General features: G+C 51.2%; 1 protein-coding gene across 1 annotated transcript in view; it reads left to right on the top strand.

Annotated features, from left to right (window-relative positions):
- Nucleotides 1-364: 364 nt before the first annotated feature.
- LOC142191344 (inter-alpha-trypsin inhibitor-like) overlaps nt 365-27319 on the top strand; it is a 32452-nt gene continuing 5497 nt past the window's right edge. Inside the window, exons 1-2 of the mRNA XM_075262344.1 lie at nt 365-538; nt 19877-20068. Coding sequence (XP_075118445.1) covers nt 481-538; nt 19877-20068 — 250 coding nt within the window. The 5' untranslated portion in view covers nt 365-480. The remainder of the gene's footprint in view (nt 539-19876; nt 20069-27319) is intronic.

The raw sequence follows: 27319 nt of genomic DNA on the forward strand, positions 1-27319 counted from the left end.
ATATAGGGGGTAGCAGGGGGTGATATAGGGGGTAGCGGGGGGGTGATATAGGGGGTAGCGGGGGGTGATATAGGGGTTAGCATTGCTTATACATGTACCATTACATGACCAAAGAGAAGGAAAGTGGCGGAAACATCAGGAAGTGAGAAGAACCAAGACGTACTGATTGTCGCTCTCAGTGGCAGGAATCTTGTGACTCCTTGGACGTGGGCAGACATATGTGGGCTCGGGGCAGGTGACGTCCTCTCCTCTGGGCCGCTTTAGGTCTTATCTCCTGTGTAATATTGGCCCCATAAATCTTCTTCCTCTATTGGCTTCTCCGGCGTTATCAGGAAGGACACATTATCTACTCAACACACAAGATCCAAAGATCATTCTACTCCCAGACAACAGCCGGACGGAGTCTTCCTCCCCGTAGCCGTGTTTACAACGTTGTAGGCCCCACCACCATCCCTGGTGACAGACCCTCCTCTGAAGACAATGAGCCCAATGTGGATATTCCTAGGATTTCTCCTGGCCGGCGTCACAAGAGCACAAGGTAAGAAGACTCCACATAAGACCTATGGGGCCCCAGATGTGAGGGCCAACACTCAGCGCCCCCTTCTGGGTCGGCTCTACTGAAGGCTAGTGGTCATGGTGGGAGACGCCAGTCATGTCAGATAGTCGCGATGTCTCCTGGTATTACGGAGTGGAGACTCCTTCCACTGAGTATTGTGACCGCTCTAGTGCCGCACCCTCGTCTGTTCTAGAAGATTCACCATAGTCATGTTCAGTCATAGGAAGGTTCCAGAATCACTTGTCACATTAGAGGCGTCTTCTCCTGTTATTGTGGTTAGAACATGTCAGATTGGATCTTATCTGACTGGTGTTATCTGTGATCCCGCCAATATCTGTCACTCTGATAGTAGCTGTGACCCGTGACCAGTATCACCATAATGGTATCTGTGACTCTAGACCAGTATCTGTGACCCGTGACCAGTATCACCATAATGGTATCTGTGACTCTAGACCAGTATCTGTGACCCGTGACCAGTATCACCATAATGGTATCTGTGACTCAACCAGTATCTGTGACTCTAGACCAGTATCACCATAATGGTATCTGTGACTCTAGACCAGTATCTGTGACACGTGACCATTATCACCATAATGGTATCTGTGACTCTAGACCAGTATCTATGACTCTAGACAGATATCTGTGACTCTAGACCAGTATCACCCTGCTGGTATCTGTGCCTCAACCAGTATCTATGACTCTAGACAGGTATCCATGACTCTCACCAGTATGCATCATGCTGCTGTGCCTCAACCAGTATCTGAGACTCTAGACCAGTATCTGAGACTATAGAGCAGTATCCGAGACTCTAGACCAGTATCTGAGACTATAGACAGGTATCTGTGACTCTGGACCAGTATCTGTGACACATGACCAGTATCACCATAATGGTATCTGTGCCTCAACCAGTATCTATGACTCTAGACAGGTATGTATGACTCTCACCAGTATGCATCACGCTGCTGTGCCTCAACCAGTATCTATGACTCTAGACTAGTATTTGAGACTATAGACCAGTATCTACGACTCTAGACAGGTATCTGTGACTCTAGACCAGTATCACTCTGCTGGTATCTGTGCCTCAACCAGTATCTATGACTCTAGACCAGTATCTGTGACTCTAGACCAGTATCTATGACTCTTAGACAGGTATCTGTGACTCTAGACCAGTATCACCCTGCTGGTATCTGTGCCTCAACCAGTATCTATGACTCTAGACGAGTATCTGAGACTCTAGACCAGTATCATCCTGCTGGTATCTGTGCCTCAACCAGTATCTATGACTCTAGACCAGTATCTGAGACTCTAGACCAGTATCTATGACTCTAGACAGGTATCTGTGACTCTAGACCAGTATCACCCTGCTGGTATCTGTGCCTCAACCAGTATCTATGACTCTAGACCAGTATCTGAGACTCTAGACCAGTATCTGAGACTATAGAGCAGTATCCGAGACTCTAGACCAGTATCTGAGACTATAGACAGGTATCTGTGACTCTGGACCAGTATCTGTGACACATGACCAGTATCACCATAATGGTATCTGTGCCTCAACCAGTATCTATGACTCTAGACAGGTATCTATGACTCTCACCAGTATGCATCACGCTGCTGTGCCTCAACCAGTATCTATGACTCTAGACTAGTATCTGAGACTCTAGACTAGTATCTACGACTCTAGACAGGTATCTGTGACTCTAGACCAGTATCACTCTGCTGGTATCTGTGCCTCAACCAGTATCTATGAGTCTAGACCAGTATCTGAGACTCTAGACCAGTATCTGAGACTATAGACCAGTATCTATGACTCTAGGCTGCTAACTGAGACTCTAGACCAGTATCTACGACTCTAGACAGCTATCTGTGACTCTAGACCAGTATCACTCTTCTGGTATCTGTGCCTCAACCAGTATCTATGAGTCTAGACCAGTATCTGAGACTCTAGACCAGTATCTGAGACTATAGACCAGTATCTATGACTCTAGGCTGCTATCTGAGACTCTAGACCAGTATCTACGACTCTAGACAGGTATCTGTGACTCTAGACCAGTATCACTCTGCTGGTATCTGTGCCTCAACCAGAATCTATGAGTCTAGACCAGTATCTGAGACTCTAGACCAGTATCTGAGACTATAGACCAGTATCTATGACTCTAGGCTGCTATCTGAGACTCTAGACCAGTATCTACGACTCTAGACAGGTATCTGTGACTCTAGACCAGTATCACTCTGCTGGTATCTGTGCCTCAACCAGTATCTATGACTCTAGACCAGTATCTGTGACTCTAGACCAGTATCTGAGACTCTAGACCAGTATCTATGACTCTAGACAGGTATCTGTGACTCTAGACCAGTATCTGAGACTCTAGACCAGTATCTACGACTCTAGACAGGTATCTGTGACTCTAGACCAGTATCACTCTGCTGGTATCTGTGCCTCAACCAGTATCTATGACTCTAGACAGGTATCTATGACTCTCACCAGTATGCATCACGCTGCTGTGCCTCAACCAGTATCTATGACTCTAGACTAGTATCTGAGACTCTAGACTAGTATCTACGACTCTAGACAGGTATCTGTGACTCTAGACCAGTATCACTCTGCTGGTATCTGTGCCTCAACCAGTATCTATGACTCTAGACCAGTATCTGTGACTCTAGACCAGTATCTGAGACTCTAGACCAGTATTTATGACTCTAGACAGGTATCTGTGACTCTAGACCAGTATCACTCTGCTGGTATCTGTGCCTCAACCAGTATCTATGAGTCTAGACCAGTATCTGAGACTCTAGACCAGTATCTGAGACTATAGACCAGTATCTATGACTCTAGGCTGCTATCTGAGACTCTAGACCAGTATCTACGACTCTAGACAGGTATCTGTGACTCTAGACCAGTATCACTCTGCTGGTATCTGTGCCTCAACCAGAATCTATGAGTCTAGACCAGTATCTGAGACTCTAGACCAGTATCTGAGACTATAGACCAGTATCTATGACTCTAGGCTGCTATCTGAGACTCTAGACCAGTATCTACGACTCTAGACAGGTATCTGTGACTCTAGACCAGTATCACTCTGCTGGTATCTGTGCCTCAACCAGTATCTATGACTCTAGACCAGTATCTGTGACTCTAGACCAGTATCTGAGACTCTAGACCAGTATCTATGACTCTAGACAGGTATCTGTGACTCTAGACCAGTATCTGAGACTCTAGACCAGTATCTACGACTCTAGACAGGTATCTGTGACTCTAGACCAGTATCACTCTGCTGGTATCTGTGCCTCAACCAGTATCTATGACTCTAGACAGGTATCTATGACTCTCACCAGTATGCATCACGCTGCTGTGCCTCAACCAGTATCTATGACTCTAGACTAGTATCTGAGACTCTAGACTAGTATCTACGACTCTAGACAGGTATCTGTGACTCTAGACCAGTATCACTCTGCTGGTATCTGTGCCTCAACCAGTATCTATGACTCTAGACCAGTATCTGTGACTCTAGACCAGTATCTGAGACTCTAGACCAGTATTTATGACTCTAGACAGGTATCTGAGACTCTAGACCAGTATCTGAGACTCTAGACCAGTATCTACGACTCTAGACAGGTATCTGTGACTCTAGACCAGTATCACTCTGCTGGTATCTCTGCCTCAACCAGTATCTATGACTCTAGACCAGTATCTGAGACTCTAGACCAGTATATGAGACTCTAGACCAGTATCTATGACTCTAGACCAGTATCTGTGACTCTAGACCAGTATCTGAGACTCTAGACCAGTATCTGAGACTATAGAGCAGTATCCGAGACTCTAGACCAGTATCTGAGACTATAGACAGGTATCTGTGACTCTGGACCAGTATCTGTGACACATGACCAGTATCACCATAATGGTATCTGTGCCTCAACCAGTATCTATGACTCTAGACAGGTATGTATGACTCTCAACAGTATGCATCACGCTGCTGTGCCTCAACCAGTATCTATGACTCTAGACTAGTATTTGAGACTATAGACCAGTATCTACGACTCTAGACAGGTATCTGTGACTCTAGACCAGTATCACTCTGCTGGTATCTGTGCCTCAACCAGTATCTATGACTCTAGACCAGTATCTGTGACTCTAGACCAGTATCTATGACTCTTAGACAGGTATCTGTGACTCTAGACCAGTATCACTCTGCTGGTATCTGTGCCTCAACCAGTATCTATGACTCTAGACGAGTATCTGTGACTCTAGACCAGTATCCATGACTCTAGACAGGTATCTGTGACTCTAGACCAGTATCACTCTGCTGGTATCTGTGCCTCAACCAGGATCTATGACTCTAGACCAGTATCTGTGACTCTAGACCAGTATCTGAGACTCTAGACCAGTATCTATGACTCTAGACAGGTATCTGTGACTCTAGACCAGTATCTGAGACTCTAGACCAGTATCTACGACACTAGACAGGTATCTGTGACTCTAGACCAGTATCACTCTGCTGGTATCTGTGCCTCAACCAGTATCTATGACTCTAGACGAGTATCTGAGACTCTAGACCAGTATCATCCTGCTGGTATCTGTGCCTCAACCAGTATCTATGACTCTAGACCAGTATCTGAGACTCTAGACCAGTATCATCCTGCTGGTATCTGTGCCTCAACCAGTATCTATGACTCTAGACCAGTATCTGTGACTCTAGACCAGTATCTGAGACTCTAGACCAGTATCTATGACTCTAGACAGGTATCTGTGACTCTAGACCAGTATCACCCTGCTGGTATCTGTGCCTCAACCAGTATCTATGACTCTAGACCAGTATCTGAGACTCTAGACCAGTATCTATGACTCTAGACAGGTATCTGTGACTCTAGACCAGTATCACCCTGCTGGTATCTGTGCCTCAACCAGTATCTATGACTCTAGACCAGTATCTGAGACTCTAGACCAGTATCTATGACTCTAGACAGGTATCTGTGACTCTAGACCAGTATCACCCTGCTGGTATCTGTGCCTCAACCAGTATCTATGACTCTAGACCAGTATCTGAGACTCTAGACCAGTATCTGAGACTATAGACAGGTATCTGTGACTCTGGACCAGAATCTGTGACACATGACCAGTATCACCATAATGGTATCTGTGCCTCAACCAGTATCTGTGACTCTAGACAGGTATCTATGACTCTCACCAGTATGCATCACGCTGCTGTGCCTCAACCAGTATCTATGACTCTAGACTAGTATCTGAGACTCTAGACTAGTATCTACGACTCTAGACAGGTATCTGTGACTCTAGACCAGTATCACTCTGCTGGTATCTGTGCCTCAACCAGTATCTATGAGTCTAGACCAGTATCTGAGACTCTAGACCAGTATCTGAGACTATAGACCAGTATCTATGACTCTAGGCTACTATCTGAGACTCTAGACCAGTATCTACGACTCTAGACAGGTATCTGTGACTCTAGACCAGTATCACTCTGCTGGTATCTGTGCCTCAACCAGTATCTATGAGTCTAGACCAGTATCTGAGACTCTCACCAGTATCTGAGACAATATACCAGTATCTATGACTCTAGGCTGCTATCTGAGACTCTAGACCAGTATCTACGACTCTAGACAGGTTTCTGTGACTCTAGACCAGTATCATTCTGCTGGTATCTGTGCCTCAACCAGTATCTATGAGTCTAGACCAGTATCTGAGACTCTAGACCAGTATCTGAGACTATAGACCAGTATCTATGACTCTAGGCTGCTATCTGAGACTCTAGACCAGTATCTACGACTCTAGACAGGTATCTGTGACTCTAGACCAGAATCACTCTGCTGGTATCTGTGCCTCAACCAGAATCTATGAGTCTAGACCAGTATCTGAGACTCTAGACCAGTATCTGAGACTATAGACCAGTATCTATGACTCTAGGCTGCTATCTGAGACTCTAGACCAGTATCTACGACTCTAGACAGGTATCTGTGACTCTAGACCAGTATCACTCTGCTGGTATCTGTGCCTCAACCAGTATCTATGACTCTAGACCAGTATCTGTGACTCTAGGCCAGTATCTGAGACTCTAGACCAGTATCTATGACTCTAGACAGGTATCTGTGACTCTAGACCAGTATCTGAGACTCTAGACCAGTATCTACGACTCTAGACAGGTATCTGTGACTCTAGACCAGTATCACTCTGCTGGTATCTGTGCCTCAACCAGTATCTATGACTCTAGACAGGTATCTATGACTCTCACCAGTATGCATCACGCTGCTGTGCCTCAACCAGTATCTATGACTCTAGACTAGTATCTGAGACTCTAGACTAGTATCTACGACTCTAGACAGGTATCTGTGACTCTAGACCAGTATCACTCTGCTGGTATCTGTGCCTCAACCAGTATCTATGACTCTAGACCAGTATCTGTGACTCTAGACCAGTATCTGAGACTCTAGACCAGTATTTATGACTCTAGACAGGTATCTGTGACTCTAGACCAGTATCTGAGACTCTAGACCAGTATCTACGACTCTAGACAGGTATCTGTGACTCTAGACCAGTATCACTCTGCTGGTATCTCTGCCTCAACCAGTATCTATGACTCTAGACCAGTATCTGAGACTCTAGACCAGTATATGAGACTCTAGACCAGTATCTATGACTCTAGACCAGTATCTGTGACTCTAGACCAGTATCTGAGACTCTAGACCAGTATCTGAGACTATAGAGCAGTATCCGAGACTCTAGACCAGTATCTGAGACTATAGACAGGTATCTGTGACTCTGGACCAGTATCTGTGACACATGACCAGTATCACCATAATGGTATCTGTGCCTCAACCAGTATCTATGACTCTAGACAGGTATGTATGACTCTCAACAGTATGCATCACGCTGCTGTGCCTCAACCAGTATCTATGACTCTAGACTAGTATTTGAGACTATAGACCAGTATCTACGACTCTAGACAGGTATCTGTGACTCTAGACCAGTATCACTCTGCTGGTATCTGTGCCTCAACCAGTATCTATGACTCTAGACCAGTATCTGAGACTCTAGACCAGTATCTATGACTCTAGACAGGTATCTGTGACTCTAGACCAGTATCTGAGACTCTAGACCAGTATCTACGACACTAGACAGGTATCTGTGACTCTAGACCAGTATCACTCTGCTGGTATCTGTGCCTCAACCAGTATCTATGACTCTAGACGAGTATCTGAGACTCTAGACCAGTATAATCCTGCTGGTATCTGTGCCTCAACCAGTATCTATGACTCTAGACCAGTATCTGAGACTCTAGACCAGTATCATCCTGCTGGTATCTGTGCCTCAACCAGTATCTATGACTCTAGACCAGTATCTGTGACTCTAGACCAGTATCTGAGACTCTAGACCAGTATCTATGACTCTAGACAGGTATCTGTGACTCTAGACCAGTATCACCCTGCTGGTATCTGTGCCTCAACCAGTATCTATGACTCTAGACCAGTATCTGAGACTCTAGACCAGTATCTATGACTCTAGACAGGTATCTGTGACTCTAGACCAGTATCACCCTGCTGGTATCTGTGCCTCAACCAGTATCTATGACTCTAGACCAGTATCTGAGACTCTAGACCAGTATCTATGACTCTAGACAGGTATCTGTGACTCTAGACCAGTATCACCCTGCTGGTATCTGTGCCTCAACCAGTATCTATGACTCTAGACCAGTATCTGAGACTCTAGACCAGTATCTGAGACTATAGACAGGTATCTGTGACTCTGGACCAGAATCTGTGACACATGACCAGTATCACCATAATGGTATCTGTGCCTCAACCAGTATCTGTGACTCTAGACAGGTATCTATGACTCTCACCAGTATGCATCACGCTGCTGTGCCTCAACCAGTATCTATGACTCTAGACTAGTATCTGAGACTCTAGACTAGTATCTACGACTCTAGACAGGTATCTGTGACTCTAGACCAGTATCACTCTGCTGGTATCTGTGCCTCAACCAGTATCTATGAGTCTAGACCAGTATCTGAGACTCTAGACCAGTATCTGAGACTATAGACCAGTATCTATGACTCTAGGCTACTATCTGAGACTCTAGACCAGTATCTACGACTCTAGACAGGTATCTGTGACTCTAGACCAGTATCACTCTGCTGGTATCTGTGCCTCAACCAGTATCTATGAGTCTAGACCAGTATCTGAGACTCTAGACAGGTATCTGTGACTCTAGACCAGTATTATTCTGCTGGTATCTGTGCCTCAACCAGTATCTATGAGTCTAGACCAGTATCTGAGACTCTAGACCAGTATCTGAGACTATAGACCAGTATCTATGACTCTAGGCTGCTATCTGAGACTCTAGACCAGTATTTACGACTCTAGACAGGTATCTGTGACTCTAGACCAGTATCACTCTGCTGGTATCTGTGCCTCAACCAGTATCTATGACTCTAGACCAGTATCTGTGACTCTAGACCAGTATCTGAGACTCTAGACCAGTATCTATGACTCTAGACAGGTATCTGTGACTCTAGACCAGTATCTGAGACTCTAGACCAGTATCTACGACACTAGACAGGTATCTGTGACTCTAGACCAGTATCACTCTGCTGGTATCTGTGCCTCAACCAGTATCTATGACTCTAGACAGGTATGTATGACTCTCACCAGTATGCATCACGCTGCTGTGCCTCAACCAGTATCTATGACTCTAGACCAGTATCTGAGACTCTAGACTAGTATCTACGACTCTAGACAGGTATCTGTGACTCTAGACCAGTATCACTCTGTTGGTATCTGTGCCTCAACCAGTATCTATGAGTCTAGACCAGTATCTGAGACTATAGACCAGTATCTATGACTCTAGACCAGTATCTGAGACTCTAGACCAGTATCTATGACTCTAGACAGGTATCTGTGACTCTAGACCAGTATCACCCTGCTGGTATCTGTGCCTCAACCAGTATCTATGACTCTAGACCAGTATCTGAGACTCTAGACCAGTATCTGAGACTATAGACAGGTATCTGTGACTCTGGACCAGAATCTGTGACACATGACCAGTATCACCATAATGGTATTTGTGCCTCAACCAGTATCTGTGACTCTAGACAGGTATCTATGACTCTCACCAGTATGCATCACGCTGCTGTGCCTCAACCAGTATCTATGACTCTAGACTAGTATCTGAGACTCTAGACTAGTATCTACGACTCTAGACAGGTATCTGTGACTCTAGACCAGTATCACTCTGCTGGTATCTGTGCCTCAACCAGTATCTATGAGTCTAGACCAGTATCTGAGACTCTAGACCAGTATCTGAGACTATAGACCAGTATCTATGACTCTAGGCTACTATCTGAGACTCTAGACCAGTATCTACGACTCTAGACAGGTATCTGTGACTCTAGACCAGTATCACTCTGCTGGTATCTGTGCCTCAACCAGTATCTATGACTCTAGACCAGTATCTGAGACTCTCACCAGTATCTGAGACAATATACCAGTATCTATGACTCTAGGCTGCTATCTGAGACTCTAGACCAGTATCTACGACTCTAGACAGGTATCTGTGACTCTAGACCAGTATCATTCTGCTGGTATCTGTGCCTCAACCAGTATCTATGAGTCTAGACCAGTATCTGAGACTCTAGACCAGTATCTGAGACTATAGACCAGTATCTATGACTCTAGGCTGCTATCTGAGACTCTAGACCAGTATTTACGACTCTAGACAGGTATCTGTGACTCTAGACCAGTATCACTCTGCTGGTATCTGTGCCTCAACCAGTATCTATGACTCTAGACCAGTATCTGTGACTCTAGACCAGTATCTGAGACTCTAGACCAGTATCTATGACTCTAGACAGGTATCTGTGACTCTAGACCAGTATCTGAGACTCTAGACCAGTATCTACGACACTAGACAGGTATCTGTGACTCTAGACCAGTATCACTCTGCTGGTATCTGTGCCTCAACCAGTATCTATGACTCTAGACAAGTATCTATGACTCTCACCAGTATGCATCACGCTGCTGTGCCTCAACCAGTATCTATGACTCTAGACTAGTATCTGAGACTCTAGACTAGTATCTACGACTCTAGACAGGTATCTGTGACTCTAGACCAGTATCACTCTGTTGGTATCTGTGCCTCAACCAGTATCTATGAGTCTAGACCAGTATCTGAGACTCTAGACCAGTATCTGAGACTATAGACCAGTATCTATGACTCTAGGCTGCTATCTGAGACTCTAGACCAGTATCTACGACTCTAGACAGGTATCTGTGACTCTAGACCAGTATCACTCTGCTGGTATCTGTGCCTCAACCAGTATCTATGAGTCTAGACCAGTATCTGAGACTCTAGACCAGTATCTGAGACTATAGACCAGTATCTATGACTCTAGGCTGCTATCTGAGACTCTAGACCAGTATCTACGACTCTAGACAGGTATCTGTGACTCTAGACCAGTATCACTCTGCTGGTATCTGTGCCTCAACCAGTATCTATGAGTCTAGACCAGTATCTGAGACTCTAGACCAGTATCTGAGACTCTAGACCAGTATCTATGACTCTAGACAGGTATCTGTGACTCTAGACCAGTATCACTCTGCTGGTATCTGTGCCTCAACCAGTATCTATGACTCTAGACCAGTATCTGTGACTCTAGACCAGTATCTGAGACTCTAGACCAGTATCTATGACTCTAGACAGGTATCTGTGACTCTAGACCAGTATCTGAGACTCTAGACCAGTATCTACAACTCTAGACAGGTATCTGTGACTCTAGACCAGTATCACTCTGCTGGTATCTGTGCCTCAACCAGTATCTATGACTCTAGACCAGTATCTGAGACTCTAGACCAGTATCTATGACTCTAGACCAGTATATGAGACTCTAGACCAGTATCTATGACTCTAGACCAGTATCTGTGACTCTAGACCAGTATCTGAGACTCTAGACCAGTATCTATGACTCTAGACAGGTATCTGTGACTCTAGACCAGTATCTGAGACTCTAGACCAATATCTACGACTCTAGACAGGTATCTGTGACTCTAGACCAGTATCACTCTGCTGGTATCTGTGCCTCAACCAGTATCTATGACTCTAGACCAGTATATGAGACTCTAGACCAGTATCTATGACTCTAGACCAGTATCTGAGACTCTAGACCAGTATCTATGACGCTAGGCTGCTATCTGAGACTCTAGACCAGTATCCATCACGCTGCTGGTATCTGAGACTCTAGACCAGTATCTGAGACTCTAGACCAGTATCTGTGACTCTAGATCAGTATCTTTGACTCTAGACCAGTATCCATCGTGCTGCTGGTATCTGTGACTCTCACTGGTATCCATCACGTTGCTGTGCCTCGACCAGTATCTGAGACTCTAGACCAGTATCTATGACTCAATCACTATGACTGTGGACTTGGGACTTAGGTCTATAAACTCCACTCATTAAAGGAGACCTCCGATGACCACCTAATGTTACCCAGAGCCCTCCCACCAGGAGACCAGTGACTGCGCTTGTATGACGTCACATGATACACCGATGCACATAAACCAATAAAAACGCAATTCCTGTAATTTGCCAACCAGCTCCTGGCCACAACTCCGCTGACAGCACTGAAACCAAATGTTCAGGGGGTTCCTCTCTGAGTGCAGCAGCTGCAGCAACAAGATTCCTGGCACCCTTGGGGTGCGGTGAACAGAAAACCAAGGACTAAGACCGAAAATCAGAAGCTTTAGTGGAAGGGACCCAGGACATCACAACCGGCATGGAATTCCACTGCAAGAAGACAGCCAAGCAGCAGAACCGGACCGAACCGTGGGGACACCGGAGCATTGGGGGACAGGGGAGCACCGTGGGGACACCGGAGCATTGGGGGACAGGGGAGCACCGTGGGGACACCGGAGCATTGGGGGACAGGGGAGCACCGTGGGGACACCGGAGCATTGGGGGACAGGGGAGCACCGTGGGGACACCAGAGCATCAGGGGACAGGGGAACATTGGAGGACACCAGAGCATCAGGGGACAGGGGAGCATCGGAGGACACCAGAGCATCAGGGGACAGGGGAACATTGGAGGACACCAGAGCATCAGGGGACAGGGGAGCATCGGAGGACACCAGAGCATCAGGGGGTCAGGGGAGCATCAGGAGACAGGGGAGTATCGGGGGACAGGGGAGTATCGGGGGACAGGGGAGTATCGGGGGACAGGGGAGTATCGGGGGACACCGGAGCATCAGGGGACAGGGGAACATTGGAGGACACCAGAGCATCAGGGGGACAGGGGAGCATTGGAGGACACCAGAGCATCAGGGGGACAGGGGAGCATTGGAGGACACCAGAGCATCAGGGGGACAGGGGAGCATCGGAGGACACCAGAGCATCAGGGGACAGGGGAACAATGGAGGACACCAGAGCATCAGGGGGACAGGGGAGCATCGGAGGACACCAGAGCATCAGGGGACAGGGGAACATTGGAGGACACCAGAGCATCAGGGGGACAGGGGAGCATCGGAGGACATCAGAGCATCAGGGGACAGGGGAGCATCGGAGGACACCGGAGCATCAGGGGGTCAGGGGAGCATTGGAGGACACCGGAGCATCGGGGGACAGGGGAGCATCGGAGGACACCAGAGCATCAGGGGACAGGGGAGCATCGGAGGACACCGGAGCATCGGGGGACAGGGGAGCATCGGAGGACACCAGAGCATCAGGGGACAGGGGAGCATCGGAGGACACCAGAGCATCAGGAGACAGGGGAGCATCGGAGGACACCATAGCATCAGGGGACAGGGGAGCATCGGAGGACATCAGAGCATCGGGGGACAGGGGAGCATCGGAGGATAGGGGAGCATCAGGGGGACAGGGGAGCATCAGGGGACAGGGGAGAATCGGAGGACAAGGGAGCATCGGAGGACACCAGAGCATCAGGGGACAGGGGAGCATCGGAGGACACCAGAGCATCAGGGGACAGGGGAGCATCGGAGGACAAGGGAGCATCAGGGGGACAGGGGAGCATCGGAGGACACCGGAGCATCAGGGGACAGGGGAGCATCGGAGGACAACAGAGCATCATGGGACAGGGGAGCATCGGAGGACACCAGAGCATCAGGTGGACAGGGGAACATCAGAGGACACCAGAGCATCAGGGGGACAGGGGAGCATTGGAGGACACCGGAGCATCGCGGGACAGGGGAGCATCGGAGGACACTAGAGCACCAGGGGGTCAGAGGAGCATCGGGGGACACCAGAGCATCAGGGGGTCAGGGGAGCATCGGGGGACACCAGAGCATCAGGGGAGCATTGGAGGACACTGGAGCATCGGAGGACACCAGAGCATCAGGGGACAGGGGAGCATCGGAGGACACCAGAGCATCAGGGGACAGGGGAGCATCGGAGGACAACAGAGCATCAGGGGGACAGGGGAACATTGGAGGACACCGGAGCATCAGGGGACAGGGGAGCATCGGAGGACACCAGAGCATCAGGGGACAGGGGAGCATCGGAGGACAACAGAGCATCAGGGGGACAGGGGAGCATCGGAGGACACCAGAGCATCAGGGGACAGGGGAGCATCGGAGGACACCAGAGCATCAGGGGACAGGGGAACATCGGAGGACACCACAGCATCAGGGGGACAGGGGAGCATCGGAGGACACCGGAGCATCGGGGGACAGGGGAGCATCGGAGGACACCAGAGCATCAGGGGACAGGGGAGCATCGGAAGACATCAGGGGACAGGGGAGCATCGGAGGACACCGGAGCATCGGGGGACAGGGGAGCATCGGAGGACACCAGAGCATCAGGGGACAGGGGAGCATCGGAAGACATCAGGGGACAGGGGAGCATCGGAGGACACTAGAGCACCAGGGGGTCAGGGGAGCATCGGGGGACACCAGAGCATCAGGGGGTCAGGGGAGCATCAGGGGACACCAGAGCATCAGGGGAGCATTGGAGGACACCGGAGCATCGGAGGACACCAGAGCATCAGGGGACAGGGGAACATCGGAGGACACCGGAGCATCGGGGGACAGGGGAGCATCGGAGGACACCAGAGCATCAGGGGACAGGGGAGCATCGGAGGACACCAGAGCATCAGGGGACAGGGGAGCATCGGAGGACAACAGAGCATCAGGGGGACAGGGGAACATTGGAGGACACCGGAGCATCGGGGGACAGGGGAGCATCGGAGGACACCAGAGCATCAGGGGACAGGGGAGCATCGGAGGACACCAGAGCATCAGGGGACAGGGGAGCATCGGAAGACATCAGCGGACAGGGGAGCATCAGGGGACAGGGGAGCATTGGAGGACACCAGAGCATCAGGGGGACAGGGGAACATTGGAGGACACCAGAGCATCAGGGGGACAGGGGAACATCAGAGGACACCAGAGCATCAGGGGGACAGGGGAGCATCGGAGGACACCGGAGCATCGCGGGACAGGGGAGCATCGGAGGACACTAGAGCACCAGGGGGTCAGGGGAGCATCGGGGGACACCAGAGCATCAGGGGAGCATTGGAGGACACCGGAGCATCGGAGGACACCAGAGCATCAGGGGACAGGGGAGCATCGGAGGACACCGGAGCATCGGGGGACAGGGGAGCATCGGAGGACACCAGAGCATCAGGGGACAGGGGAACATCGGAGGACACCAGAGCATCAGGGGAGCATCGGAGGACACTAGAGCATCAGGGGACAGGGGAGCATCGGAAGACATCAGGGGACAGGGGAGCATCGGAGGACACTAGAGCATCAGGGGACAGGGGAGTATCAGGAGACAGGGGAGTATCGGGGGACAGGGGAGCATCGGGGGACAGGGGAGCATCGGGGGACAGGGGAGCATCAGGGGACAGGGGAGCATCGGGGGACAGGGGCAGCGCCGCACCTCCCATGAGGCAACCTGAAGCGACCGCTTCAGGCGGCGCTATGTCGGGGCTCCGGGGGGGCGGCATTTTTGCTGTCCTGGACTGGCTTAGCGTCACCGAGCGGTGGATTGGCGCAACCCTCTGGACACAGCGCTGCTCGAGCGGCCGCCCCTCATGCTTAGCAGAGAGCAGGTCCTCTCCCTGCCTGCTCTCTGCCTGCTAACGCCGCCCACTCCGCCCCCTCTGTCCCAATCCGCCCCCTTCGCTCTGCCCCCCCTCCGCTAGGCTCCGCCCCTCCGCTAGGCTCCGCCCCTCCGCTCGGCTCCGCCCCTCCGGGGGGGCGGATTTCTGACATCCACCTCAGGCGGCACAAAGACTAGGTTCACCCCTGGACAGGGGAGTATGTGTGTTTTTGTTTTTTTAATTATTATTACACTGGATTGGTAAATCTGCCCCAGTGTTTCTCATTCACACCCTGTGTGGGGCACATGGCAGACGAGGTGCAATGCGGATACATGTAAAGTTCTGTCTTTGGGTAATAATATAACATATGTCCTAGGGGGAGTAATGCTGGGGGGGTCATTGGTGGAGGAGGACCTGGGGGTACTTGTGGGACAATGGGGCGCTCCCTCCTTATGGAGGAAAGATGATCCCCAGTACTGACAAGGCTTCTACACTGTAAGAACTGAATCTGTGGAATAGCCTACCTCAGAACCGGGATCTATACTGTAAAGACTGAATCTGTGGAATAGCCTACCCCAGGACCTGGATCTATACTGTAAAGACTAAATCTGTGGAATAGCCTACCCCAGAACCGGGATCTAAACTGTAAAGACTGAATCTGTGGAATAGCCTACCTCAGAACCGGGATCTATACTGTAAGGGCTGGGAATATGTGGTATAGCCTACCCCAGGATTGGGATCTATACTGTAAAGACTGAATCTGTGGAATAGCCTACCCCAGGACCGGGATCTATACTGTAAAGACTGAATCTGTGGAATAGCCTACCCCAGGAGCTGGTTCTATACTGTAAGGACTGAATCTGTGGAATAGCCTACCCCAGGAGCTGGTTCTATGCTATAAGGATTGAATCTGTGGTATAGCCTACCCTAGGAGCTGGTTCTCTAGTATAAGGAATGTGAATCTGTGGAATAGCCTACCCCAGGAACTGATTGTATACTATAAGGACTGTGAATCTGTGGTATAGCCTACTCTAGGAGCTGGTTCTCTACTGTAAGGACTGTGAATCTGTGGAATTGCCTACCCCAGGAACTGGTCACAGATGACAACTTTATAAATGGTTTAGATGCCTGGTTGTGGAAATGTAGAGACTTAGAGGCCGTCCTGTCCCCTGATAGAACTTGATGGACTTGTGTCTTTTTTTAACCATACTGAGTATATAGCTACAGTGGTCACATGACCGCCTACATCATAACGGTTAGATCTGGTTTTGTAAATGCCATAAAAGGGCGGAGCCTGACACACCCTGACACGCCCACTTAGCCAAATACCACAAGATTTATGCAGAAAAGGGAAGAACATGTCGTAATCAATCAGCCTCCTGTACGTGTCCTCCTCTGTGTCACCTCCTGTACATGTCCTGCTCTGTGTGATTGCCTGTACGTGTCCTCCTCTGTGTGACCGCCTGTACGTGTCCTCCTCTGTGTGACCGCCTGTACATGCCCTCTTCTGTGTGACCGCCTGTACATGCCCTCTTCTGTGTCGCCTCCTGTACGTGTCCTCCTCTGTGTCGCCTCCTGTACGTGTCCTGCTCTGTGTAACCTCCTGTACGTTTCCTCCTCTGTGTGATTGCCTGTACATGTCCTCCTGTACGTGTCCTCCTCTGTGTCACCTCCTGTACGTTTCCTCCTTTGTGTGATTGCCTGTACGTGTCCTCCTCTGTGTGACCGCCTGTACATGCCCTCTTCTGTGTCGCCTCCTGTACGTGTCCTCCTCTGTGTCGCCTCCTGTACGTGTCCTGCTCTGTGTGATTGCCTGTACGTGTCCTCCTCTGTCACCTCCTGTACGTGTCCTCCTCTGTGTGATTGCCTGTACGTGTCCTCCTCTGTCACCTCCTGTACGTGTCCTCCTCTGTGTCACCTCCTGTACGTGTCCTCCTCTGTGTGACCACCTATACGTGTCCTCCTCTGTGTCACCTCCTGTACGTGTCCTCCTCTGTGTGACCGCCTATACGTGTCCTCCTGTACGTGTCCTCCTCTGTGTGACCACCTATACGTGTCCTCCTGTACGTGTCCTCCTCTGTGTGACCGCCTATACGTGTCCTCCTCTGTGTGACCGCCTATACGTGACCTCCTGTACGTGTCCTCCTCTGTGTCACCTCCTGTATGTGTCCTCCTCTGTGTCACCTCCTGTACGTGTCCTCCTCTGTGTGACCACCTATACGTGTCCTCCTGTACGTGTCCTCATCTGTGTGACCGCCTATACGTGTCCTCCTGTACGTGTCCTCTTCTGTGTGACCGCCTATACGTGTCCTCCTCTGTGTGACCGCCTATACGTGTCCTCCTGTACGTGTCCTCCTCTGTGTGACCTCCTGTACGTTTCCTCCTTTGTGTGACCTCCTGCACGTGCCCTCCTTTGTATCACCAACTGTACATGTCCTCTTCTGTGTCGCCTCCTGTACGTGTCCTCCTCTGTGTCGCCTCCTGTACGTGTCCTCCTCTGTGTCGCCTCCTGTACGTGTCCTGCTCTGTGTCACCTCCTGTACGTTTCCTCCTCTGTGTGATTGCCTGTATGTGTCCTCCTGTACGTGTCCTCCTCTGTCACCTCCTGTACGTGTCCTCCTCTGTGTCACCTCCTGTACGTGTCCTCCTCTGTGTCACCTCCTGTACGTGTCCTCCTGTGTGACCGCCTATACGTGTCTTCCTGTACGTGTCCTCCTCTGTGTGACCGCCTATACGTGTCCTCCTGTACGTGTCCTCCTCTGTGTGACCGCCTATACATGTCCTCCTGTACGTGTCCTCCTCTGTGTCGCCTCCTGTACGTGTCCTCCTCTGTGTCGCCTCCTGTACGTGTCCTCCTCTGTGTCGCCTCCTGTACGTGTCCTCCTCTGTGTCGCCTCCTGTACGTGTCCTCCTCTGTGTCGCCTCCTGTACGTGTCCTGCTCTGTGTCACCTCCTGTACGTTTCCTCCTCTGTGTGATTGCCTGTATGTGTCCTCCTGTACGTGTCCTACTCTGTGTCACCTCCTGTACGTGTCCTCCTCGGTGTCACCTCCTGTACGTGTCCTCCTCGGTGTCACGTCCTCTTCTACGTGTCCTCCTCTGTGTGACCACCTATACGTGTCCTCCTGTACGTGTCCTCCTCTGTGTGACCGCCTATACGTGTCCTCCTCTGTGTGACCGCCTATACGTGTCCTCCTGTACGTGTCCTCCTCTGTGTGACCTCCTGTACGTTTCCTCCTTTGTGTGACCTCCTGCACGTGCCCTCCTTTGTATCACCAACTGTACGTGTCCTCCTCTGTGTCACCTCCTGTACGTTTCCTCCTCTGTGTGACCGCCTATACGTGTCCTCCTGTACGTGTCCTCCTCTGTGTCACCTCCTGTACGTGTCCTCCTCTGTGTGACCGCCTATACGTGTCCTCCTGTACGTGTCCTCCTCTGTGTCACCTCCTGTACGTGTCCTCCTCTGTGTGACCGCCTATACGTGTCCTCCTCTGTGTGACCACCTATACGTGTCCTCCTGTACGTGTCCTCCTCTGTGTGACCTCCTATACGTGTCCTCCTTTGTGTGACCGCCTATACGTGTCCTCCTGTACGTGTCCTCCTCTGTGTGACTGTCTGTACATGTCCTCCTGTACGTGTCCTCCTGTATCACCTCCTGTACGTGTCCTCCTGTATCACCTCCTGTACGTGTCCTCCTCTACGTGTCCTCCTCTGTGTGACCACCTATACGTGTCCTCCTGTACGTGTCCTCCTATGTGTCACCTCCTGTACGTTTCCTCCTCTGTGTGACTGTCTGTACGTGTCCTCCTGTACGTGTCCTCCTCTGTGTCACCTCCTGTACGTGTCCTCCTGTATCACCTCCTGTATGTGTCCTCCTCTGTGTGACCGCCTATATGTATCCTCCTTCCTCCTCTGTGTGACTGTCTGTACATGTCCTCCTGTACGTGTCCTCCTGTATCACCTCCTGTACGTGTCCTCCTATGTGTCACCTCATGTACTTGTCCTCCTCTGTGTGATCGCCTGTACGTGTCCTCCTGTACGTGTCCTCCTCTGTGTCACCTCCTGTACGTGTCCTCCTCTGTGTCACCTCCTGTACGTGTCCTCCTCTGTGTGATCACCTGTACGTGTCCTCCTCTGTGTCACCTCCTGTACGTTTCCTCCTCTGTGTGACCGCCTGTACGTGTCCTCCTCTGTGTGACCGCCTATACGTGTCCTCCTTCCTCCTCTGCTTCGGAGTAACTTTTTCCAATCCTTTTCCTCAGATAGCCAGTGTTTGGGTTCAGTGCTGGAGGACCCCAGAGGAGCAGAAGTGAGGTGGACGTACGACCACACCCAGGACACCTGCAGAGTCATCCACCTGAAGGACCCAATGAATGGTGGCAACTTATTCAACAGTGAGAAGGAGTGTCTGAGAACGTGCTCCGAAAAGTACAACAGCCTGTACCCCGCCGGAGGTGAGGACACCCCTAAACAATACTGCGTACACCCTGCCCCAGTATAGCCCCTATATCTACTATGTGACCTACTAGCTTCTGCCCGCGACTTCATCTGCGGATTGTTGTTGGCGATGAGCTGCTAATAATTAGCCAATTGTGGTTGGCGGTGATGCACCTGCGTCCGCGTGTCGGCTCTGCTACATCTATGCATATACACAGCAGCCCCAGCTGTATACACATCCATATGGAGAGTAGAGCAAGCTGTGGTACCGCGCTGCCTCAGCTCTGCTACATCTGTGGATATGCGCAGCAGCCCCAGCTGTATACACATCCGTATGGAGAGTAGAGCAAGCTGTGGTACTGCGGTGCCTCAGCTCTGCTACATCTGTGCATATACGCAGCAGCCCCAGCTGTATACACATCCATATGGAGAGTAGAGCAAGCTGTGGTACCGCGCTGCCTCAGCTCTGCTACATCTGTGGATATGCGCAGCAGCCCCAGCTGTATACACATCCGTATGGAGAGTAGAGCAAGCTGTGGTACTACGGTGCCTCAGCTCTGCTACATCTGTGCATATACGCAGCAGCCCCAGCTGTATACACATCCATATGGAGAGTAGAGTAAGCTGTGGTACCGCGCTGCCTCAGCTCTGCTACATCTGTGGATATGCGCAGCAGCCCCATCTGTATACACATCCATATGGAGAGTAGAGCAAGCTGTGGTACCACGCTTCCTCAGCTCTGCTACATCTGTGGATATGCGCAGCAGCCCCAGCTGTATACACATCCGTATGGAGAGTAGAACAAGCTGTGATACCGCGCTGCCTCAGCTCTGCTACATCTGTGCATATGCGCAGCAGCCCCAGCTGTATACACATCCGTATGGAGAGTAGAGCAAGCTGTGGTACCGCGCTGCCTCAGCTCTGCTACATCTGTGCATATATGCAGCAGCCCCAGCTGTATACACATCCGTATGGAGAGTAGAGCAAGCTGTGGTACTGCGGTGCCTCAGCTCTGCTACATCTGTGCATATACACAGCTGCCCCAGCTGTATGCACATCCGTATGGAGAGTAGAACAAGCTGTGGTACCGCGCTGCCTCAGCTCTGCTACATCTGTGCATATACGCAGCAGCCCCATCTGTATGCACATCCGTATGGAGAGTAGAACAAGCTGTGGTACCGTGCTGCCTCAGCTCTGCTACATCTGTGCATATACGCAGCAGCCCCATCTGTATGCACATCCGTATGGAGAGTAGAGCAAGCTGTGGTACCGCGCTGCCTCAGCTCTGCTACATCTGTGCATATACGCAGCAGCCCCAGCTGTATACACATCCGTATGGAGAGTAGAGCAAGCTGTGGTACCGCGCTGCCTCAGCTCTGCTACATCTGTGCATATACGCAGCAGCCCCAGCTGTATACACATCCGTATGGAGAGTAGAGCAAGCTGTGGTACTGCGGTGCCTCAGCTCTGCTACATCTGTGCATATACACAGCTGCCCCAGCTGTATGCACATCCGTATGGAGAGTAGAACAAGCTGTGGTACCGCGCTGCCTCAGCTCTGCTACATCTGTGCATATACGCAGCAGCCCCATCTGTATGCACATCCGTATGGAGAGTAGAGCAAGTTGTGGTACCGCGCAGCCTCAGCTCTGCTACATCTGTGGATATGTGCAGCAGCCCCAGCTGTATGCACATCCGTATGGAGAGTAGAACAAGCTGTGGTACTGCGCTGCCTCGGCTCTGCTACATCTGTGCATATGCGCAGCAGCCCCATCTGTATACACATCAATATGGAGAGCAGAGCAAGCTGTGGTACCGCGCTGCCTCGGCTCTGCTACATCTGTGCATATGCGCAGCAGCCCCAGCTGTATGCACATCCGTATGGAGAGTAGAACAAGCTGTGGTACTGCGCTGCCTCGGCTCTGCTACATCTGTGCATATGCGCAGCAGCCCCAGCTGTATGCACATCCGTATGGAGAGTAGAACAAGCTGTGGTACCGCACTGCCTCGGCTCTGCTACATCTGTGCATATACGCAGCAGCCCCAGCTGTATGCACATCCGTATGGAGAGTAGAACAAGCTGTGGTACTGCGATGCCTCGGCTCTGCTACATCTGTGCATATGCGCAGCAGCCCCATCTGTATGCACATCAATATGGAGAGCAGAGCAAGCTGTGGTACCGCGCTGCCTCGGCTCTGCTACATCTGTGCATATGCGCAGCAGCCCCATCTGTATGCACATCCGTATGGAGAGTAGAGCAAGCTGTGGTACCGTGCTGCCTCGGCTCTGCTGCATCTGTGCATATACGCAGCAGCCCCATCTGTATGCACATCTGTATGGAGAGTAGAGCAAGCTGTGGTACCGCGCTGCCTCGGCTCTGCTACATCTGTGCATATATTCGCAGCAGCCCCAGCTGTATACACATCCATATGGAGAGTAGAGCAAGCTGTGGTACTGCGCTTCCTCAGCTCTGCTACATCTGTGGATATACGCAGCAGCCCCAGCTGTATACACATCCGTATGGAGAGTAGAGCAAGCTGTGGTACCGCGCTGCCTCAGCTCTGCTACATCTGTGCATATACGCAGCAGCCCCATCTGTATGCACATCCGTATGGAGACCAGAGTAAGCTGTGGTACCACGCTGCCTCAGCTCTGCTACATCGGGCAATTTGGATCACAGGGGTTGTCTTGTCTGAGTGTCCCAGCAGCGTCTGTGTTAGACACGGCTGAATGGCTGCTGATGAAATTTGAGTTCACCCTCCCCCCCTCAGACAGTCCAAAGACCCCATACCCCTGTGTTATGCATACAAACTGCTAGCGCGCTGCCTGAGCTCTGCTACATCTGCTAATTTGGATTACACGACTTGTGTTGTGTGTGACTGTCTGAGCAGCTTCCGTGTTACAAAGGGCTGGATGGATGTTGCTGAAATGTACAACAGAACTCCCCCCTCCGAGGCAGAATAACACATTCCCCGTCCTACTCACTGAAACACTACACCCGATATACTGCTCTTACCCACACACAGCTGCATGTTCTGTAGTCTCCTGATCTTCTAGGAGACTCCATTTTCTTCAGCTTTCACACTGTCCGGCTCCCTCCTGTTTAGCTCCGCCCCCAAATTAGTGTGTAGCTCCGCCCGCCACATAGCATGATCCTATAGGACGGCTGAAGGGCCTGTGATGTCATCGAAGGTCCTCAAACATAATGTGTGTGTAAATTCGTGCTTAACGATCATGCAGTGATGTCATTTACCGGGATGAATAGTAGCCTGTGTGGTATTCGGGGTTCTATCTATCTACATGCCAAATTTCAGCCAAATCCGTTCGGCCGATTTTGCGCGATTTAATAACAAACACACAAACTATCACACTTATAATATTAGTAGGATGGGGGAGGGGTGCAGAGAAACTGTACTAGACCTCACAACCGTCACGAATTCTGCGGGACATTCATGGATTCGGTGTCCTGTCCTGCGGTTCCGGTCGGTGGGAGGAATGTCCGGGGGACGCCGATGAGTTGAACTCATATGCGAGTAAAGCAGGAGCTGTCACAGCTCAGCCCCTGCCTTACCCCTGCGCTCCGGCATGTATAGGCCCGATGTGATGATGTCACACCGCACCTACAACTATGTGAGTGACCACGGAGAGAGCGGCGGCGGGGGAGCGAGGGAAGGTGAGTATAAGTGTTTCATTGTGTTAACCAATGAGGGGAACATAATGAAGGGGGACCATGAAACTGAGCAGATGAAGGGGGGGGGGGGGGGGGAGAACGGCATGACACTGAAGGGGGGGGGGGGCAGCTTGACACTGGGAGGAGATGAAGGGGGGAGGGCTTGACACTGGGAGGAGATGAAGGGGGCGCGGCGTGACACTGGGGGCAGATGAAGGGGGGGAGGCATGACACTGGGGACAGATGAAGGGGGGGAGAACGGCATGACACTGGGGGCAGATGAAGGGGGGAGAACGGCATGACACTGGGGGCAGATGAAGGGGGGGAGGCATGAAACTGGGAGAAGATGAAGGGGGGAGAACGGCATGACACTGGGGGCAGATGAAGAGGGGGAAGGCATGACACTGGGGGCAGATGAAGGGGGGAGGCATGACACTGGGGAAAGATGAAGGGGGGAAGGCATGACACTGAGGGGAGATGAAGAGGGGGAAGGCATGACACTGGGGGCAGATGAAGGGGGGGAAGGCATGACACTGGGGGCAGATGAAGGGGGGGAAGGCATGACACTGGGGGCAGATGAAGGGGGGGAAGGCATGACACTGGGGGCAGATGAAGGGGGGGAAGGCATGACACTGGGGGCAGATGAAGAGGGGGAAGGCATGACACTGGGGGCAGATGAAGGGGGGAGGCATGACACTGGGGAAAGATGAAGGGGGGAAGGCATGACACTGAGGGGAGATGAAGAGGGGGAAGGCATGACACTGGGGGCAGATGAAGGGGGGGAAGGCATGACACTGGGGGCAGATGAAGAGGGGGAAGGCATGACACTGGGGGCAGATGAAGGGGGAAAGGCATGAAACTGGGGGAAGATGAAGGGGGGGGAAGGCATGACACTGGGGGCAGATGAAGGGGGGGAGGCATGACACTGGGGGTAGATGAAGGGGGGGAAGGCATGACACTGAGCAGATGAAGGTGGGGAAGGCATGACACTGGGGGCAGATGAAGGGGGGACGGCATGACACTGGGGCAGAGATGTAGGGGGGACATGAAACGGAGAACAGAGATAGAAGGGGGACATGAAACTAGGGGCAGATGAAGGGGGAGAGAACGGCATGACACTGAGGGGCAGGTGAAGGGGGGATGGCATGACACTGGGGCAGAGATGGGGGGACATGAATCTGGGGGAAGAGATGGGGGCACATGAAACTGGGGCAGAGATGGGGACACATGAGTCTGGGGGTAGAGATGGGAGGACATGAAATTGGGGACAGAGATGGGAGGACATGAAACTGGGGGTAGAGATGGGGGGACATGAAACTGTGGCAGAGATGGGGGGACATGAAACTTGGGGCAGAGATGGGGGGACATGAAACTTGGGGCAGAGATGGGGGGACATGAAACTTGGGGCAGAGATGGGGGGACATGAAACTTGCGGCAGAGATGGGGGGACATGAAACTTGGGGCAGAGATGGGGGACATGAATCTGGGGGGAAGAGATGGGAGGACATGAAACTGGGAACAGAGATGGGAGGACATGAAACTGGGGACAGAGATGGGAGGACATGAAACTGGGGACAGAGATGGGAGGACATGAAACTGGGGCAGAGATGGAGGGGACATGAAACTTGGGGCAGAGATGGAGGGGACATGAAACTGGGGACAGAGATGGAGAGGACATGAATCTGGGGGCAGAGATGGGAGGACATGAAACTGGGGCAGAGATGGGGGGACATGAATCTGGAGGGCAGAGATGGGAGGACATGAAACTGGGGCAGAGATGGGGGACATCAAACTGGGGGAACATGAATCTGGTGACAGAGATGGGGGAACATGAATCTGCGGGCAGAGATGGTGGGGACATGAATCTGGGGACAGAGATGGAGGGACATGTAAATGGGGAAAGAGATGGGGGGACATAATTTTCGGGTGACTGTAGGCAGATTATACTGTGTGGGAGCACATGAAAAAAATGAATGAGAATGGGTGGAGTCAAATTAAAATTGGGCGGAGCTAAATTTGCCGCAGTGCGCTACATGCACCACACATTTTGTCCCTCTTTCTGCTCTTCATAAGTTGGGAGGTATGGTAGACTACAGGAGAAGATTGGTATGGAGCCATGACAGAGGGCAGTGCATTATGGGAACAACAACTGACAGCAGACAGGACAATAACAACCTGACACTACTGACAACCAGCTGTATATATCATGTCTGAGAGGTAGTCACAGCCCCGCCCCCTGTTACTGACAACCAGCTGTATATATCATGTCTGAGAGGTAGTCACAGCCCCGCCCCCTGTTACTGACAACCAGCCTGTATATATCATGTCTGAGAGGTAGTCACAGCCCCGCCCCCTGTTACTGACAACCAGCCTGTATATATCATGTGTGAGAGGTAGTCACAGCCCCGCCCCCTGTTACTGACAACCAGCCTGTATATATCATGTGTGAGAGGTAGTCACAGCCCCGCCCCCTGTTACTGACAACCAGCCTGTATATATCATGTGTGAGAGGTAGTCACAGCCCCGCCCCCTGTTACTGACAACCAGCCTGTATATATCATGTGTGAGAGGTAGTCACAGCCCCGCCCCCTGTTACTGACAACCAGCCTGTATATATCATGTCTGAGAGGTAGTCACAGCCCCGCCCCCTGTTACTGACAACCAGCCTGTATATATCATGTCTGAGAGGTAGTCACAGCCCCGCCCCCTGTTACTGACAACCAGCTGTATATATCATGTCTGAGAGGTAGTCACAGCCCCGCCCCCTGTTACTGACAACCAGCTGTATATATCATGTCTGAGAGGTAGTCACAGCCCCGCCCCCTGTTACTGACAACCAGCTGTATATACCATGTCTGAGAGGTAGTCACAGCCCCGCCCCCTGTTACTGACAACCAGCCTGTATATATCATGTCTGAGAGGTAGTCACAGCCCCGCCCCCTGTTACTGACAACCAGCTGTATATATCATGTCTGAGAGGTAGTCACAGCCCCGCCCCCTGTTACTGACAACCAGCTGTATATACCATGTCTGAGAGGTAGTCACAGCCCCGCCCCCTGTTACTGACAACCAGCCTGTATATATCATGTCTGAGAGGTAGTCACAGCCCCGCCCCCTGTTACTGACAACCAGCCTGTATATACCATGTCTGAGAGGTAGTCACAGCCCCGCCCCCTGTTACTGACAACCAGCTGTATATATCATGTCTGAGAGGTAGTCACAGCCCCGCCCCCTGTTACTGACAACCAGCTGTATATATCATGTCTGAGAGGTAGTCACAGCCCCGCCCCCTGTTACTGACAACCAGCTGTATATATCATGTCTGAGAGGTAGTCACAGCCCCGCCCCCTGTTACTGACAACCAGCCTGTATATATCATGTCTGAGAGGTAGTCACAGCCCCGCCCCCTGTTACTGACAACCAGCTGTATATACCATGTCTGAGAGGTAGTCACAGCCCCGCCCCCTGTTACTGACAACCAGCTGTATATACCATGTCTGAGAGGTAGTCACAGCCCCGCCCCCTGGTACTGACAACCAGCCTGTATATATCATGTCTGAGAGGTTGTCAGGGGGTGGTTGTACACTCACTATGGCAC

The sequence above is a fragment of the Leptodactylus fuscus genome, chromosome 1 (genome assembly GCF_031893055.1).
Source record: "Leptodactylus fuscus isolate aLepFus1 chromosome 1, aLepFus1.hap2, whole genome shotgun sequence".
In the NCBI taxonomy this organism is placed as follows: Eukaryota; Metazoa; Chordata; class Amphibia; order Anura; family Leptodactylidae; genus Leptodactylus; species Leptodactylus fuscus.